General features: G+C 38.9%; 1 protein-coding gene across 4 annotated transcripts in view; it reads left to right on the top strand.

Annotated features, from left to right (window-relative positions):
* HECW2 (HECT, C2 and WW domain containing E3 ubiquitin protein ligase 2) overlaps positions 1–20169 on the top strand; it is a 163963-nt gene that overhangs the window by 93629 nt on the left and 50165 nt on the right. For 3 of the 4 annotated variants that reach the window (XM_062003046.1, XM_062003047.1, XM_062003048.1), the window contains 7 exons: positions 1440–1534; positions 5713–5788; positions 7661–7830; positions 11256–11398; positions 13133–13233; positions 15816–17147; positions 18320–18415. In XM_062003046.1, coding sequence (XP_061859030.1) covers positions 1440–1534; positions 5713–5788; positions 7661–7830; positions 11256–11398; positions 13133–13233; positions 15816–17147; positions 18320–18415 — 2013 coding nt within the window. The remainder of the gene's footprint in view (positions 1–1439; positions 1535–5712; positions 5789–7660; positions 7831–11255; positions 11399–13132; positions 13234–15815; positions 17148–18319; positions 18416–20169) is intronic. The other variant, XM_062003049.1, reaches the window with a different exon arrangement.

The following is a 20169-nucleotide window of genomic DNA, read 5'->3' as shown; positions in this document are numbered from 1 at the left end:
AGGGAAAATTCAACATGATCAAGGGGAGCCATAATTATAGCTGTTTTGCAGGGCTGGAAGAATGCAGAGGAACAACAGTGGGGGTCAGATTTCGATTAAACAGAATATTCTTGTTTGCAGTAAATACAGTTTAGCAAAAAATCCTTTATTCAGTGGGACTAGAAACTTGGTGCAACATTTACCTTTCCTGTGTTCCAATACAAAGTGTTTCAAGCTTCCTTCAGATAATGTCATGCAACTTCTTTCAAAGTCTGACAAGAATCATCCTGGCAGCAAATGTCTCAGTAAGCCTTTTTCATAGCCATTATATTGAAATAGTAGCAGAAATACAAGCTGCAGAATTAGGTAAATTACTTTTTTTTTGCCTGTTAAATAACAGAAGGATTAGAGGAGAAGATTAGAGGAGATAACCAGCTGCAATGTTCTTAATTTCCTAGTGAACTGTTTCTGAAGACAGATGATGTATCCTGCTTGCATAGAATGAGCTTTCAGGAGTACACAGAACGCATGGTCAGCCATACTTTTAGCTCCACTCCCACTAGGATGTTAGAATATCTGAAGAACTAATGTTCAAACTTTAAGAGCTTGAGTTCTACAGTATTTTGTCTCATCTTCAGGTTTTGTCAGTTTATTCTCTTAATTTACCAGGATCAGGGTTATTTTTGGTTTGACATACTAAATGACAGTAAAGGCTTTGAAAGATCACACAAAAAGGGAAATCTTATAATTTGGGATCTGCAGGAGTTAATAAAAGATGCAGTATTTTGAAACATTGTTCTCTATTGTTTGAAATCTACCTATGTGTGTAAGGCTGTAGAGAGATGTCACCATTTTCATATGGTTTAATAATTTAAGAATAAAACATAAGTGTAATTATTTTGTCATTTACAGCTTGCAAATCTGCTGAAAAATAATAATTCACGTTAACCCTATGATGAAATGGACTTGTCTTCAGAGCTCAGTACTGATCCTAGTTCTGTCCCTCTGGACCCATACAAAACATACGAAAGTGGCTTTGTGTGGACTGTGGCCTATGAATACTTAGACCTTTCTAACCTAATAATTACATTGACATATCACAGCAACAACTGGGAAAAAATGAGCTCATTTTTTTTCACTTAGTGAAAATCTACTTAAAATAAAAATATTTTTTGAAAGTAAAAAAAGGCAAAAAAGCAGCAACATTTACCATCTCTCTAGCTAAAAACTCTATTCAGACTTTCTTTGAGACAAGTTCCCAGTTTTCTACCAGTTGAGAGAAAATATGCATCAGTTACTGTGTGTTTTTACAGCAAAGTCGTATCAACCAGCTGCCCAAACTTGGACTCTCTGAGCAGAAGTGAATGATGGGTCCCCATATGCATGCGTTCATTTCCTTGTCTCTCTTTTGCCTAGGGTCAGTCTCAAGGCATTTAGTGTGATTTTTGTTTCATTTTCAGCTGAAATAAAGATCTGTTTTAAATACTACCATGGTGTTAGTGGAGCCCTGCGAGCTACTACTCCATATATCACTGTGAAAAACCCTGCTGTGATGGTAAGTTTAGCCTATTTGTTCATTGCATTTGTGTAAGATACAGTAACTGTCGGCCAGACTAATTAGTATAAGTCTCCTAGTTGTCGACTGCCTGACAAAAACCACCCAAATTTGGAAATGCTTTTCATGGTTTTGTATTGTTTGTGGTAACAGTAAAAAGTCACTGTGCCTAAGTAAAACATGTCATGCTAGGAATTCGATTTTGCTTGCGTTTAGTTTTGAAGCTTACAGTTTGTTGTAATTTGACACCATATCAGAATTTTTTTCACACTGGTTATTTAGCTCAAACTGAATCCCTATCAGAAGTCTTCATTTCTTCTGATTTGTTAATAATAAAAATGAAATTGTTGCCAAGATAGTCATTGTTGTTGTAAAAATGAAACTGGACAAAACTCTGCTCTTGCAAAAGTTATCAATTTTTTTGTTCATATACTATTTAACCTTAGTAATTCCCTGACTATTGAGAGTTATTGATGTCATACCATGCTTTCATTAAGAGACTTGTTCTTTTGAAACACTGGAAGTTTAGAGGAGGGTTTTTTTTTTTTAGTTTTTATATAAGTTATGGAAGAAGAGCCTGCTAAGCTTGTGTCCAGGTACTTTTGATGAAAATAATTAATCTAATAGGTGAGCTCTTCAATTAACATGAAGTTTCACAGTGGATTTGATTCATTGATATGACCTGACAAACATTTAAGATCACATCCTGACAACTGCAATGTTGAAAATGCGGTAGAGCACAAGTTAATCATACTTTTATTCTGATTCTGCACAGTGCAGAATATTTCCAGTGGAGAGTTATTATATACAAGCACATGCTGATGGCTGTATGATACTACTTGTGCTGCACTAGACTTTATATCTCATTACACCAAATGTTTTTCCTTTCCCCTAGGAGATAATGTGATTTAGGTGATAGCGTCATTTAATTGTCAGATCTTTGCAGCAGAAATGTGAACACTTGGTGTTTTGCAGAAGAAAGTGGGTTACAGTTAACGAGCTTGAAAGCCACTGTCTTTAGTATCAATTTGTAAACTAAAGATGATAAGATTGCCTAATTTTGACCAAAGGAAAAAATGCATCTCAAAATAACCCTTAAAGTGGGTGATGAGGTGCACTATATTGTTACTGAGAAACAGAATTATTATATTGAATGGAGAAAATATTTCAATTTGTGTGTTTTCTTGACCTTGTCATGCTAGCCACCAGTATTTTGAGATTCATTACATAATAAGACGTCTGAACTTCTTTAAATATGCATTCATTTACTTGGTAGCTACTTGAAGGCCCATCTTTTGGAATCATTGGTCAATATGGAGATTACTTTCCTTTGAAAGGTAACACAGGGTCCTGGGTGTTGCACAGAATAGCACTTGCTAGCAGGTGTAACTATTTTTGTTTGTGCTTACAGTACAGACTTCCAGTAATAGTGAGCTATTAGTTTCCCTGAAGAGAATGTCATATGACAGCTCAGATGAGACATCCTAAAAATATTATATTGGGTTAGTTATAAGTAACTTTACTTACTGTTAAATGTTAATACCTCACATCGTTTTCATGATTTTGATGTTGAGCTTAAGCCCTCTGCAGTAGAGAATACTTTGGTTTTCTTGGCACTGTTTGTGTCTGTTACAGAACTGCCATTCCTGGAACCGGTAAGAGTCATGTAATGCCCACTCCTTATTTTTAAGCTGCAGCAGATTACCTGCTGGTTTGGATTATTCTGTCTTTTCACTTTACGTAGTTTGGTGAGAGACATGTTTCTGCTTTTCCACATACTGATGGCATATGACACCAGGCATTTCAGTCCATTGTATTTTTGGATAAGCAACTAACATTCTGTTCTGTTCATTTGAACTTGGGGAAGTACAATGCCTGATCTAGCATTCAGAAACACTGTTTTACACCAGGTGAAATAGCTGTTGTAGTGCCAAAGTTTAAGCCTGTTTGCTGGAATGAAGTTTCGTTGACATATAAAATTAAAATTGCTGTTCAGATCATAATGGAACAAGAAGTTATATAGCAAAAATATGGAAGTGCTAGGGAACATTGTTAAAATTCATTTTATTGTAGCTGAATTATGGGCAAATCCTGTTTTCTATAAAATGAAATAATGCTTAGCAATGTAAATAATACTATTCAGAGTCAGTGATGTAGCAGAAAAATACATGTGGAATTAGGAAGGCCTTTTTGTTGATGAACAACACTTTTAACAAGGAAACAATTAATGTTCTTAGAATAAGCCCAAAAGAGTAAACAGGAGTACATAGTATTCCTCTGGCCTTCCCTGGGCAGCATCACCATCCCAAGGGAATGTATACCTTGCTGCTTCCAGGGAATCTGTATGTAGATGAGGAGACGCTGATCCAGCTGGAATGAACCCATTGCTTTTGATGGCCTCTTAATTTTAAACGAGCTACCAGCACTTCTGTGTCCATATAAAGTCACTGGCAAAATGATGTCATCCTGGTTGGAAAAGGGATAGATTTGTGCACTCTGGTGAGAAACACCTTGCACTGAGAACCGGAATGCTTCATGAAGCAAGCAGTGAGGGAATGGAATAGGCTGGCTGGTGAGAGGGAGCTCTTGCTGGCATGGTGTGTTCCCTCATAAGACTGTTGTGGTTTAACTCCAACCAGCAACTGAGCACCATGCAGTCATCCAGTCCTCCCCTGTCCCAGTGGGATCAGGAGGAGAATCAGGAAAAGAAAAAAACAGAAGTAAAACTCATGGGTTGAGGTAAGAACAGTGCAATAAAGAAAATGAAATGAAATACAATATAACAACAACAATAAAATACATAATAATAATAGTAATGAAAAGGAGTATAGCAAAAAGAGAGAGATAAAAAACTAAAGGGAGAAAACAAATTAAAAAAAACCAAAAAACCACAAAAGTGATGCCCAATACAATTGATCACCATCTGCTTACTGATGCCTGAGCAGGGATGTCAGTGTGTTATCAACATTATCCTCACACTAAATCTAAAACACAGTGCTCTACCAGCTGCTAAGAAGAAAGTTAAATCTGTCCTAATTGAAACCAGGGCAGGCCGATGGGGATGTCAGGCATCAACATCATTGCTGTGTCTTCACTTTGACTGCTTGTTGTGAACAGAGTATTCGAGTTTTGCAGTGGAAGAATTTCTATGTGATCGCTAATTAACGATGAAATTCCAATGTGCTTGCTGATCATCATGGGAAGTATTTGAAAGCTAATGATATTGAATAGCTTAAAGCAATAAAAAAAGAAATGATTACATTTTCAGTTAATACAAAGTGGGTTTCTCATGGCTACCAGAGCTGCAGAATCATTTCTCAATCTGGTAACTTCACACAGCTGTTCAGCTGCTCAAAATGACTTCATCTACACACATAGGTATGTGAGATTTTATTCAGCTAGTTTTTTTAATCGTTCAGTAGATCAAATGACTTCTTGTTCTGTCAATAGTATTAATCTCCACTGCCATATTTGGCTGAAGCATTTTCACCAAACTCTGTCACCTCCTCTGCCTGGGAGTGAGTGCAGTGCCTAACTGGAGAACTGTTTAACTTCAAAGATAGCTCCATTGATGGCTTTATAATAGATTATTTATCTGGGTGCATACCTCTGTCTTGAAAGACAATTTCAGTAAAAAACAAACCTTAAACTATGAGGCATAAGCTTTTAGACTGCAGTCATATTTAGATATCTGATGCACTTTTCTGTTTTGAAGGAGCTTTTGTTCATAGATCTGAGGGCCTTTGTTAGTCTCTCTTTGATCTCTTACCTTTTTTGTTGCACAGTAAATTATCTATTTCTGGAAAGTGACACAAGTTACACATGCTGTCACTGGCCAGCTCAGTGCTTTGGTATGTATTACCAATCTATACTCTTGATTTTATTTTACAAAAGGATAACCTGTAGGAAAACATTCTTGTTTTCTCCAATTAATAGTGTCTGCATGTGCATTAGCCTATACATGTTCTGTTCTGTATGTGTGTATTAGCACTGTGTGGCATAAATAATAGATATTTTCCTAGAAACAAATGCGGTAGCTCTGCCTGTCCATGGTAATAGACTGTAGCTGGCCAGATTCTTTCCCTACAGTAGTATCTTACAATTGCATTATCATCCTCAAGCGTGTACAAAGCAGACAAAAAATTCTGTGGTATATTTCAATTTTTTCTTCTCTTCAGATGGGAGTAGAAGGCACAAATGAAGGTGCTTCTGGAGCCCAGCACTCTAGGAAGTTAGTCAGCTTTACCCTATCAGGTAAAAACCACTAGCACTCTATGTTCTACAAATTATTGTTTAAAAAAATAATTGCTGTTTTAAATAACATGGAAGATGGAATACCTTTCTTCATTAGCCTCTGTAGGAGCACACTCTAGTGCCTTGAAAGATGTCATTTCTTTAGAATTTCTGATTGTTGAAAAGCCAGAATCATTCATCTTTAGGAATGAAAGAAATGGATTTGATGAATCCCAGCATGAAAAACTTGGAGAAATTTCCAGGTTGCACAAGGGACAGTTCCTTTCAGATTGAAGAGTGGAAAACTTAGCTTCTACATAAAAAGCAAGCTGGCTCTAACAATATGAAGGAGTAAAACAGCAATGTCTGCAAGTGGCGTTTTAGAAAGGTTAAAAAAGCTTTACTTGTAACAGAGCTAAGCTATCACTACAGCAAAATAGCTGTAGGGATACAGTCTACCAGCTTCATTTGTTTTGTTTATCCTTTTATTCCATGGGAAGTCTATCTGAGGCTAAAACATATTCAGCTTGAGCAAAGATAGGAAAAATTGCTTCTGAATCTTAGAGAGCTGACAAAGAAAACATTTAGGGATTGCAGGAGTAGAGCAGAAAAAACCTCCTGCTTTTTGAAATGGTCTTTCAGCAGTTGTCAGAGATAGAACTGATAGGTTGCATAGACTCGCATAGAGTATTACAAAATAATTGTTTTGTGAATTCTGAAAAACCTGTTGTGTTCAATAGAAGGTTGTGACTCAGCTTGAGGAGTCTCCTAAATTAATTTTGAAAGAGAAATTGACTGATAGGTCTGTAATGTGTTTCCTGGAACATTTTTTGGTTGCTCATTTGCATGTGCAAAGTTGTTGCTTTTAAAGGCAATTACCCTTTATTTTATGGTATTTCTACTGTGTGACTTAATTTTGAACACTGGGTAGGATCATTTTACTTACTGAATACACAGATATGGCGTTTCATTTTAGTACAGTGAATTTTTTCTGCATGTATAAACTGCTCATCTAAGTATGTACATGCCAGTTGCATTAGAGTCAGAAAACTGCATGCAAAATATTGGAGTAGCAAATGGAGAAGATACAAGTATCCTATCCTTCAGCAAACTTAAACAGCAAAATAGTTTACAGTTAAGTTTAAAACTTAATGTTATAAAAACCAAAACCAAACCACCTTATTCTTTAGTTCTTATTGAAGCATGCTCTATCATTCAGGTCCTTGGGCATGAAAATATGCACCTGAAGAAATAATTATTTGTTGTTTCAAGTCACAAGAGCTACAGTACTGAGGTTTTCTTAGGAAGAAAGAGGCATTTTCAGAAAAGTGTGTCTCTTTTTATGTATGATAAGTTATCTTCTTCTATGTAGATAAAAAATGTGCATCATAGAACTGAGCAACCTTAATGGATATTTGAAGTTATGTTTATCAAAGTCTCAACTTTGGGAAAGTGTGAGTTCACCACATTACCTCCCATACAGTTTTTTATCTTAGCCCCTTCCTCTTTCCCATAAAAAGAGATGTGTGATGGTGGGCTTTTTTATTTTGTTTGTTCTTTTTAAGAGTGGAAATACCTTACATGCTGAGAAAAAAAAAAAGTAGATGAGCTACAAGTTCATGCTTTGTGTTGTACAAATGACTGGAGGCTAAAATGTAAATGAGGATGTTGATACCTTTCCTCTCTATGTTCTCTTGGGAAAACATTTGACTTCCTGCTTTGACTGCCTTTCTATACACTGTATCCACTTAATGTATGAGTAATTTGAAGTTACTTTATTTAGTAGTTTATGGTGAATTGATTTCCTGGGTAATAATTTAAGAATGCACCACTTTGTGAAGTAGCTTTAATTTACACAATTCCTTTTTCCTTCCTTCTTGTTTTTCTTTAAAGATATTAGAGCAGTTGGACTGAAAAAGGGCATGTTCTTCAACCCCGATCCTTATCTAAAGATGTCTATTCAGCCAGGCAAGAAAAATACCTTTCCTACATTTGCTCATCATGGCCAGGAAAGAAGGTCAACTATCATCAGTAACACAACTAATCCTGTTTGGCACAGAGAGGTAATGTATCCCTTTTGAGAACTGTTTGCCAGCTGATGCGGTGTACCAGGCTTGTATTTTCTCTTCATGAATTAGTCTTTACTCTCTGAAGGTTGTAAGCTTATCTAATAGCTAGTTATTTAAACTGACACAGAAATTGTAGTAATTTTAGGAACCCTGTAGTTGGAGAGAAACAGCTATCACCTGTGTATTTAAGCTGCACTACTGTGAGGTTTTAATTTCCTTCTCTGCTAACACGAGTTGAACTCATTCAGTTGTCCTGTAGATATCTTGAAATTTCAAAAATAAATTAATTAAAATGGTCTATACATTATGAGAAGACTCTTTAAGAAAAGGTACAATAAGTGGGCATGTATGCCGAATGGTTGTAACAGGTGTTCATATGGAAATGATATTCCCACTGTGCATAGCAGGCGGCAAGCTTTCAGTTTTGTCAGGCGGAGAGCATGGTCTTTGGTTTAGCACTGCTGGAGGAAGGAAAGGCCAAGGAAGCATTACTGCAACATACAGCAAGGGGCTTAAAAAAGGCAGTTTTTCAGAAGCCAGTTTTCAGGATGTGTTTATAGTGGGCAAAATGTGCAGGTTTCAGAGAAGGAACTCAGTCCCACAACTGCCTTTGAGCACAGAGCAGCCAGACTGTGCCTTTGAAGATAAAACATTTATGTGGGAAAAAAAGTGAAAATACTGATACAAATCCATAACACTTTCAGGACAAGTGAGCAGCATTCTTGGTCTGTGCCTGTTTTCTAATGAGCAGGTCATAGAATCATAGAATGGTAGGGGTTGGAAGGGACCTTTAGAGATGATCTAGTCCAACTCCCCTGCAGAAGCAGGTTCACCTAGATCAGGTCACATAGGAACATGTCCAGGTGGGTCTTGAAGACCTCCAAGGAGGGAGACTCCACAACCCGTCTGGGCAGCCTGTTCCACTGCTCTGTCGCCCTCATGGTGAAACAGTTTTTTCTTATATTTAAATGGAACTTTTTGTGTTCCAGCTTCATCCTATTACCCTTTGAACTGTCACTAGATACAATAGAAAAAAGGGATGTCCCAACCTCCTGACACCCACCATTTAGATATTTGTAAATATTAATAAGATCCCCCCTCAGTCTCCTCTTCTCCAGACTAAACAGCCCCAGTTCCCGCAGCCTTTCCTCATATGAAAGATGTTCCAGTCCCCTGATCATCTTGGTGGCCCTGCGCTGGACTGTCTCCAGAAGTTCTCTGTCCCTCTTGAGCTGAGGAGCCCAGAACTGGACACAGGACTCCAGATGAGGCCTCACCAGGGCAGAGTAGAGGGGAAGAAAAACCTCCCTTGACCTGTTGGCTATGCTCTTGATGCATCCCAGGATGCCATTGGCCTTCTTGTCATGAGGGCACATTGCTGGCTCATGGTTAGTTTACAATCAATCAGGACTCCCAGGTCTCTCTCTGCAGAGCTGCTCTCCCGCAGGTCAATCCCTAGCCTATACTGGTGTGTGGGGTTGTTCCTTCCCAGATGCAGGACTGCACTTGACCTTTTTGAACCTCATGAGGTTCCTCTCTGCCCAACTCTCAAGCTGGTCGAGATCCCGCTGAATGGCAGCACAGCCTTCTGGGGAGTCAGCCAGTCCTCCCAGTTTTGTGTCATTGGCGAACTTACTGAGGGTACACTGTCCCCTCATCCAGGTCATTGATGAAGATGTTGAACAATGCCACAGATGCCTATTCTGTGATGAATGTTAATGTGTTCTTTGGGAAGAATGAAAAGCTGTGTGGGCTTTGGAAAACGTTCCCAAGTATCATAATCAAACCAAACAAGTATAAGAGCAGAACAGAACAGGGCCAGCAGTAGCACTGTTCTGTTTTGCTGGATTATGGGAAAGATCATAGATGTGTAGAAGTCTTAAAATGAGAGTTTTAATTTCTAAATTGTTTCTTCATCTTTCTGTCTGCCTATCAGATGCCTGGGTAGCATCTATCCAGTAGTCAGAAGGAAAATCTCCTTTTCTCCTCCAGTTATCCTTTCTCCTTTTTTCTTCTCCAGTTATCCTTTGTTTTAAAGCTTATCAGAAAAGTAATGATATTCACTAGTACGTGTATTGTATCAGCTTGCTGTATTTTCCTGTAGCAATGCTCCATCAACAGCGGCTTATGCTCCCATTACATATGCTGTCCTAATTGTGCAGAATTGATACTGTTTTACATCTACCTCTTCCTGCAAAATATTTTGCAATTTTATAGCAAAACGAGAGTGATAAATTTTAAAGTTCTGTTTGTTGCAGGAACCCAGCTCCAACAATTGCCCAGTATGAGGAAGTATTTCTATTCCTGATTCAGTTTAATTGCTGTTTTTTAATCTGTTTAGCTGATGTCTACAGCTGAACTAAAGAGCTGGTCCTTCTTTTGTTCCATCTTTAGTTATCTAGCTAGATGCATATCAGGCATTGTACTCAGATTGTGATTTGCTCAGAAGTCTTGAAGATGCTAGATAGTAAAATTATAAGCAGATGACCTCAGCTTTTCTGAGTAGGTTTATGTCATACTTTAAAAAAAAAAAATCTTTCTATAGGAAAAATCAAAATGTTTAATTCCTAAGCTTATTACCACACTGTATCTGCCAACATGCATGTTCATATATTTGCCCTGTACCACTTCTCAATCTTTTGGCCATCTTCAGGCAGATCTGACAAAGCAGAACAGATCTCAGAAATGAAGTAATCCTAAACTGCATGAATATTGATGCTTGGCTCAAGAGAGTGAATGTGATAGTGTTCCCTCATAGGGAAAGGTGAAAAAATGATCTTACAGACACCAAGAAATCTTTCAGAAATTAACACCATGTTGTTTAAAGGCCCCAAGTGTGGAGAAAAGTTATGTTGGAGCTTGCTAGGAAAGTTTGTAAACTTTGGGGAAAAAAATCTATAGAAAATTCTCCTCCTTTAGTGACAGTGCCCCTGAAAATACTGTATATGCATTGCCCTTTTGGCTTCATGTCATGCATACAAAAAACTAATGCAAAGCATGTTGTTGGAAGAGAAGTTCACTCAGCATAGCCTAAAATGAGACACTTTCCTCCTTACACCTGCATTGACATTGCTACTCTCCTATAACCTGATAGAGTACAGCAAGCATGTACTTCTCTTTTTGCATTCTACTCTCCAAATTGAAGTAAGCACTAGGATACATTGCTTTCTTCTTTCTGATGTAGACCATGACATTGCTTTCATCCAGAGCAGTTTCTTACTGAGCAATTATTTTCAAGGAAAAGCACATGAGTTTCCTGAGAGGCTAGTTACATGTATAAAAATACATTGTTTGGCAGTATGGAAACTGCTGTCATCAGTCATTGCTTTTGGAGTTCATTGCACTCTAGTATTAATTATGTACATACTTTCTGAATGAAGGTGTATTGATATGGTGTCAAATATTTTTTTTCCTTCCAGAAATACTCTTTTGTTGCACTTCTAACAGATGTCCTGGAAATTGAGGTTAAAGACAAATTTGCCAAGAGTCGTCCAATCATCAAGCGCTTTCTTGGGAAGTTAACCATACCAGTTCAGAGACTATTGGAGAGACATGCAATTGGGTAAATTAATACATTCTTAATGCTAACTTGTTGATAGGGAGACTCAACATCTAGGGTACTGGCACAGACCAGCCTTTCTGGCTTACTGACACAGACCAGCACAACCTAGTTACCTGACTGGAAGATACAGTGTTTCTAACTCTGTTCTGAATGCATGTTTCCATGTTTGTGTGTATGTGTGTTTGTAGATTGTTTTCAGCTTAATTTCTATATACAAAAAATGCTACCCTCTGGCTAGCTAGTCAGAAAGCAAGGCTTTACCAGAGTACTACACAACTGTGTGCAAATTTTTTAGAAGAAGCAGATTTTATGGTTTCACTTCTTTTACAGTTCAAGTATTTTTAATTTTCAGTTTAATAATCAGAGATTTTCTATCTATTCAACTAAATGACCAGAACTGCAAGGCTCTGACTCCTTGTTTTTCAGTTTGCTGGTGGTACTATGCAATTAAAATTGCCTTTTGCCATGAGTAGCGCACTGATGGGACTCAAAATTAACATGTGCTATTTTTAAAGTGTTCATTTTTTGGATAGCTAACTGTTCTTATATAAAGATACAAGTCACTTAGAAACTTATAGAGGTGTTTCATACTTCATGGTGATTACTGGAGGGGACCATAGCATAGTCAAGTGGGTTAAGAGTAATCTGGTATAGATTCAACTGAATACAGAGTGGACATTATTCATGTTGTAGCTTTCTCTAATCTCAGATAGTCTAGAGTAATACAAACCTTATATGCAAACTGTGGAAACCTCAAATAGCAATCTTCTGATTGTATCCCCCAAGACTAGCTGAGGAATTGTAGTTGGAGTAGAGAGCAATGAATCTGTGACAGAACCTGAAGACACTACTGTAATAACTTGATGAACTGCAGCCTATAGTGCAATATGTGGAGGCTGCTTTGCCTTATGTTGTCCATTCAGGACTTTCTTTGCTACAAGTTAATGTTTGTATGTGAACTGCTGCTGTCACTGATGTTGCAGTAGGAGTACTCCCTGTAAAAGAGAGGTGTTTATACCAATATAAATTTATCTGCATAAATAACAGTAATTTCTACGGAGGTCTTCAGTAGCAACCTCCTCTCCCCTCACCTGTGCTGAGAGGGGCTGGAGCTCTGGTTGTTCCTAATGTGATCGTATAGCCTAGGATCTGATTCAAAGTCTCAACCTGATACAAGTTGTTAATCAAGTCTGAGTTCCGCTCAGAACGTATTTGAAGTTAAATCCAAGCATTAATAGCTTTTCTAAATAGGAATGCAGAAGTGCATTATTAAATGAGAGGCAAAATGTGAAGAGAAAGTATCTGGGCGTTTTGTCTGTACTAAAACCACAAGGGGGCAGAAGGGTTTAACAAATGAAAGGATTCGTTAATTATGAAACATTTTTGGATTGGGGGAAGGAGGAAGTTAGAGGAAAGGGATCCTTTGCAGATTGACTTCTTAAAGTCTTAAGAAGAGATTTAGGGCTGTATAAGAACTGCTGGGACACATCTCTCTTTGGATTGGATCAAAAGGAGTTTGTTAGGCTGTTTTACCTGTTAACAAAGGGTATTTTACACCTTTGTTGGTGTTAATGCTTTTCCATACAAGCCAGAGTACATGGCTGATTACAAGACTGCAATAGGAATTGCCTTCTATCCTGCTGCCTCTTATCTGACCAAAGCCTCTGATACAAAATACTGGAAAAAGAGGAACAGGGACAATTTTTAAACTCCCTAATGTCTTTGTTTTTGCAGAGACCAGATTCTCAGCTATAATCTTGGTAGAAGGCTCCCAGCTGATCATGTAAGTGGATATCTCCAATTCAAAGTGGAAATCACATCTTCTGTTCATGAAGGTGAGAATTTGTCCGTGATCTGAATCTCCAGATAACTGTATGGAGAGAGTTTCTGTGTATTTCTATTTCTAGGATTTTCTGTGATTATATACTTTCTCTTTTGCACACAGTGTCTCTATTGTAGATTTTTCTGTTGGGATTCAAAGTTGAGACATGTTAGGTATTGCTTTGGATGTATTTTGGAATTACCAAGACACTGTGTTGTTTTCCTATTCTGTCAAATAGCTTTTAAATGAGTCTACTTACGAGTTTCATTTTATAGATTTGGTAATCAAGTTCACTGTTTCTCTTCACTCTGTAAAACCTTCGGCTGAGACAAGCAGTTACAAGTAAGATTACACATGTGTTCTCCTCCTCTGATAGTGTACGTGCAGATCACTCTGTCCTGTCCCACTTTTGCAGGACTCTGTCCTGCTTAGAACCAAGAATATCTGTTATGGTTACAAGAATACATACTTCCATGAGGCAATTCTTTTATTTCCATTTTTTCCTCTTCTGAAGGCAACTAGTAGAACATGGCTGGTAGGGTTACAAGTTTATTACACCATAAGTGGCTATTTACATATTTATGATCTTAGATTATCCTTCAGTACACTTCTTATAGTCTCTTTGGTAGTGAGATATTGCTCTTTTAACATCTTAGAACCATGCATGTAGACATGTTGTTCTGTGTCTCATTAATATTTTTACTCTGCCACCGTAATAAAAAGGTTCAGTCCTGTTTCTTTCCAGGCACTCCAGTTCACTGTCAGGTTTCTTGCAGATGTGTACAGACACTTACAGCTGGATTATTCAGCTCCATGCCTGTTTAATTTCTATGTGGGTAGTTACTAAATTTGAGTTTCTCTCAAAAGAGATGACATATTTTCTTTTGCTATTTCATAGCATACCTAATGTCAAATGAACTTTACTTAAGTAGATTTCCATTCTTTGCAGTGGAAAGTCCTGTAAATTAACTAAAATGTGTGTATAGGATTTGATATGGGTACACAGTTTGTGGTTCCTCATGTGATTTCAGATTCTGGTTTACATCTTGCTAAGAGAGTAATGACAGCTGGTGTCACTGACTGTCTTTGTGTAAATCTTACTTTTGGATATGAGAGAGATACTGTACAAAACTGATTCCTTAGCTATGAGGCTGATTTTACTGACAATTTGGCAAGGTGCTTAACAGACTCTCTGGAAAGTAAAATCATAGTCCTTTGTGCTGGTTTTAGCCCTGGCTAGGTGTCAGATGCCCACCAAGCCATTCTATCATTCCGCCTGTTAAACTGGACAGGAGAGAGATAAATATGAGAAGTTTGTGAGTTGAGATAAGGACAGGGAGATCACTCAGCAATTACTGTCACTGGTAAAACTGACTCAACTTGAGGAGAAATGGTTTGGCTTATTAATGAACAATCCAAACAGAGCAGGAAGATGCAAAATAAAACTGTGTCTTAAAACACCTTCCCCCACCCCTCCATCTTCCCAGGACTCCCCTTCCTTCTCCCTAGTGGCACAGGGGATGGGGGATGGGGATTGCGGTCAGTTCATTACAGATGGACTTTGCCGCTGCTTCTTCTCAGGGGGAGACCTCATCACACTTCCCACTGCTACACTGTGGAGTCCCTCCAAAGGGAGACAGTCCCTCATGAACTCCAACATGGGTCCTTCCCATGGGCTACAGTTCCTCATGAACTGCTCCAGCATGGGGCCTCCCACGGGGGCAGCTCCTCACACTGCCCCAACGTGGGTTATCCAACGGGAGAACAGTCCTTCAGGTACTGATTGCTCCAACCTGAGTCCCTCACAGGATCACAGGTCCTGACAGAAAACCTGCTCTGGTGTGGGCTCTCTCCCCACAGGCTCCCAGGTTCTACCAGGAACTTACTCTAGGATGAGCTTCCCATGGAGTCACAGCTTCTCACAGTCACAGCCTCCTTCTGGCATCCACCCACTCTGGCATGGGGTCCTCCACGGGCTGTGAGTTGGTCTCTGCTCTTCTGTGCACTTCCATGGACTGCAGAGGGACAACCTGTGACACGATGGTTCACTACAGTTCACAGGGGACTTTTTCTTCTAGGGCCTGGGCACCTCCTCCCCCTCCTTCTCCACTGACCTCGGTGGCTTGTGGAGATGTTGTTCTCTCATTCTCACTGCCTTCTGCTGCTTCTGCTGTTCTGCAACTTCATAGCAACTTCTTCCTCTTCTCCAGTGTGTTACTCACAGAGGAATTATCTCAATCACTAATTGGCTTTGCCTCGGTCAGCTGTGGGTTCATCTTAAAATTGACTGGCAATGACCCTATCAGCTACAGGGGATTTTTCTGGATTTTTTTTGTTTAAAGAAGCCACCCCTGTAGCCTCCCCACTACCAAAACCTGGCCCAGACAAAACCACTACATCCTTTAAAGTCATACTTCACAGCTATTATTTTGTAATTTCTTGTAATTTTTAATTTTTTACCTTAGTGGTCTGATTGAAATAAGAAGATATATTGAAATATGTGTATTTTTGTAGCACTTCCACCATGGGGACAAAGTAGAATGAACTTGTCTGTTGCTGCATTGTGTTTCACATTCAGTGTTTGTGTCTCTGCAGATGCTTCACCAGAAACAGTTGGCACTTTGCTGGGAGTGAACTCTGTAAATGGAGACTTGGGGAGCCCCTCTGATGATGAGGACATGCCAACAGGACATCATGACACATCCACAGTGTGTTTCAATGGTCCCGTCCTCGAGGAATCTTCTGGAGAAGCAATCCTGAGACACCCTTTAAGGACTAGTACAACTCTGGAAACAGACCCGGATGAGTTGACCTCCAATGCTTCAAGATCATCACCTACCAGAGGTCGCCAGGACTCACTAAATGACTATCTGGACGCAATAGAACAAAATAATCATCCCAGACCTGGGACGTCTGCCTGTGGTCCACGTGGAGCCTCCCCAAAACTGAGGAGTAGTTTCCCTACTGACACAAGACTTAATGCTATGCTTCACATTGACTCAGATGAAGAGGAGCATGAGTTACATCAAGACTTGGGTTTTCCATCTTCCTTGGAAGACGATGGAGGTTTAGTAATGCTTAATGGTGCTACAAGAAATGTTGAAAGAAATGGTTTAAGTTACTCTTCAGATGAGATAATGCAAGGGCCTGCAGAGACTGAAACTGTTTCAGCCTCTGAAACTCCTTTGCCATCAACTGATGACCAGCAAGAGACTCTCCCAGACCTTCCCGCATCACAGTTAGCAGGTGCTGAAAGCCTGCAAGGTTCTCAAAGCGAAGTCCCAGCAGAGCAGGCTGGCAGTGAAGCGAGCACGACTCAGGAGGCAGAGCAGCCTCCCATCAGTGCAGACGCAGGAGCTGCTGATGCCCCTGCTGGGAGCAGAAAGGGCGTTAGTGAGACAGAATCTATTGATCAGGGATCTGAACCTTCCCAGCTGTCATCAGAAACTGAGCAGAGTGATCCTGCTCGCACAGAAAGCGTCAGTGAGGCGAGTACCAGGCCAGAAGGTGAGAGCGATGTGGAAGGGGCAGACAGCTCTTGCAATGAGAGCATGACTGTGCGACGTTCCTCAGTTGAAATGAGGTGTTCTTCTTTTGAAAGTGCTGGGTTTCTCGAGACTCCAGCCTTTTCTTCTCAGGAGGAGGAAGAGGGAGCTTGTGCCACTGATACAGCTAGAATTGAGCCAGGTGCTGAAACACAGGAATCTGCGGGTACTTCTGGTTCTCTACCTGCAGTACGGTTACCTCGCGAGGAAGTACAGGAGGCTGAGGCAGGTGAATTACAAGGTCAAGAGGAAGCAGAAGTCTGGCAAAGCAGGAGCAGCATGCAAGCAGCAGCTGCCAATAGCCAGTCTCAGGATGAAGAAACTGAAGGAGTGCAAGCAGCTTGTGAAGGTGCCACAGCACAGGTTGAAGGAGCTACTGGAGGTAACAACTGCAGGAGGCACTTTCTGAAGTGACCTTTCTGCAGCCAGTATAATTATTTTAAAATTAACATCTGAAAATAAAGATCTTAATTTCTCAATTTAAATTACTTTTTTTGTTCTTTTGAAATATGTTCCCATCTTCAAGAGACCTTGAGGTTTTTTGATTTAACAAAAGATAAAACTGGAAATATCCAAGAAATATTTATTTTGAAATTGTATATATTTTAAATCTTGAGAGAGTAGTGAGAAGGAGGATGAAGATGAATTCCATAGTATTGCCCTACTTTTTAATCAAAGTGATAATGAGGGGGTAGAAAAATCCTCAAACATGAAGTGCAAACTAGAAATTATATTTGAGTCTTTTCTTTCTAATATTTATATATACCATTAAAATATAAGGGTAATCAAAAGAAAAGAAAAGAAAAGAAGTGGTTTTTAGTCCCATTACAGGCCATTTATCTTCCCTTTCCCAATTCCTTATCTGTATAGACAGGTCCTAGCACAGCTGGAGCCCTGGGAGGAGAGGAAGGTGTTATTCAAATTAACACTCTAAAACTCTTATCAATTGTAAAATTGCTTTAACAGTTGAGAATTTTGTGTCTCACTAAAATCACTTAAAGTAGAAATGTGTCCCTAATAGATTGTTTCCAAGCACTTTTCACAATGGATTATGCATTTAACCTCTGGGATTGAAGTGGATCTGATAGAGTGGATTTCTGAATGTGTCTTTTTCATAACATTTCAAAAGTTTTTGGATCTATTAATGTCTTCTCTTCATAAACAGTCTTTGATTTGGAAAGAATTCTTTTAGTTTCACCTCCCACTCTTAGAGCAAGGTTTCTGTGAGGGTCAGGTGTAGCTTTGTCCTGGTTCCTTGCTAGGATATGGCTCAGGCACATGTTGTTCCTGTACCCTGGCCTCTGCTGGTCACAAGTGGATGCAGCACATCCCAAGAGGTGACATTTTCAAGACCAAGACTCCAGCGTGTCCCAGAGAAATCACTTACCTAGAACTGTAGACATAACTTCCTTTGCCCCCAAAAATGACTGTCAGATATATCCTTAAATATCATAGTCCTGCAGAAACTTTAGCGTATCTTGTTCACTTTAGAGGCAGCTCTAGGGCTTCCCAAGATGTGATTGAAAAAATAATTTGTGGGCATTTTGATTCCAGGTTCTCAAGCCAATGGCCATCAGCCCTTGAGGTCACTGCCTTCAGTACGTCAGGATGTTAGCCGGTATCAGAGAGTGGATGAGGCTCTACCACCAAGTGAGGTTCTTCATACTTTAACTGGGGGGTAGGCTGCCGGGATCTCGTTAATGAGACCTCGTTATATTTTTTTTTAAGTGTGAGAATTGAGAATGAACAGCTGAGAAGTTGTAAGTGAGGAGTGATGATGATGGAGTCTAGTGCTGTTTTGTAAAAGGCGTTGTGCTCAGGCTGCAAACTATCAGGATGTGTTATGATAACTATACCTGATGTACGCTGACTTGCCAAGTGACATCTGTGGAGAAGTAGGAAGGTGCAGTGCTGCCTTTTCAGTATGCAGTGCACTTCAGTAGGGAAGTGAGGTGATGTACCATATGAGGCACTTGGAGGAAAAATGTCAGACACTGAAATTTACAAATAAATATATAACATCTCTAATCTCTGCAGATTATGTGTAAAATGTATATGTTTTCCATGCATTTTTTTGCGACAATGTGAAGACTTTTTGCATTAAAATAAATCTGGACATTAAGCAGCAGTTAGATGAGCCTAAATTGTCAGGTAATTTCTCTAAGGCATATGAAAAATACATTGCCTCCGATTGTTGGACCGATTCTCATGCTTAAACTTGGGGCAGTGAAAATATATTCAGTGTTAGATATTTAAAGAAAGGGGAGAGGACCAAAAAAGGCCTACACAGCTAATAGACAAACATTACTTTAAAACGAAAAAAAAAGTTTAATTCAGACCAAATAAAGTCTGTGGCAAAGATCTGTTACTTAAAAGGTATCAGAAATTCAACTACTTAGTGTAAAAATTAATAGGTGATTATTTCACAGTATGGAATGGGACTGTATTTGCTCTGTAATTGGAGAGGGTAACTGGAAGGAGCCTGACAGCAGAACACAGATGTAACTGTCTATGGGAAAGCCAAGGTGATGATTTTGCTCCCTGCTGCTTCTGTTGTAATCAATGCATATAACAAATTAGTTCTGCATGCAGATTCCAAAGTTAATTAACTACCATCTCAATAAACCAGTGCTATTTTTTACAGAATTCAACCTGGAAGTGGTATATTTCAGCTGCATTTTTGTGTTTCAAAAGCAAACTATACACTACAATAACTACTTGGAAAAGCTGTTGGAATGTTCATGGCAAAGGTTGTCTGGGTGGTATTTTAATGTTTCTGACATTTGTTGGGATTTGACAGAGTCATACATGGGCCTGCATATGCATATCTCCCCTTTACAGTCAAATCCCAATGCAGTCTTTATGTAGATCACTCATTTGCTAATGTGAATAAAGTCTTAAATATTATTTCCTAGATTCAGTTTTTCTCCTCAAAGCTCTGCTTTTAGATATGTAACCATTTTAATGTTTTAATAGTGAAAATTAGAGAAAACATTTATAATATGATTTTGAGTTTTAAACTGCAATTTCGTCATCATCATCTTCAATCATTCTTCATCATAGGGTTGCATTGTGTTTGTTGTTTCACCAGAATCTGAAACTAAGAAAGAAAAACACATCTTTCTTTCAGTTGTGTGTAGGTTGAGTTAAAGAATTGAAATATTTAGCATTTATGTCTAAAACTTGCAACACTGTGCTCCAATTCCTACATTCCTAGGGAAAAATCAACAAGGAAACTTGACAACACGATTCTGATGAATTCCAGTTTTACAATTCAGCAAGCTGAGTTAGTTGTAACATATTTGACTAGAGGAAGATATTCTTGTCTATCACAACACGGATGCAAGGGCTTTACTTAAAAAACCTTTTCCAAGTGTTTAAATTTGTGTATTGAAAATTGAACA

Source organism: Colius striatus, chromosome 9, assembly GCF_028858725.1.
Source record: "Colius striatus isolate bColStr4 chromosome 9, bColStr4.1.hap1, whole genome shotgun sequence".
Taxonomy (NCBI): Eukaryota; Metazoa; Chordata; class Aves; order Coliiformes; family Coliidae; genus Colius; species Colius striatus.
The sequence above is the reverse complement of the archived record's forward strand: the minus strand, read 5'-3'. Positions and strand labels throughout refer to the sequence as shown.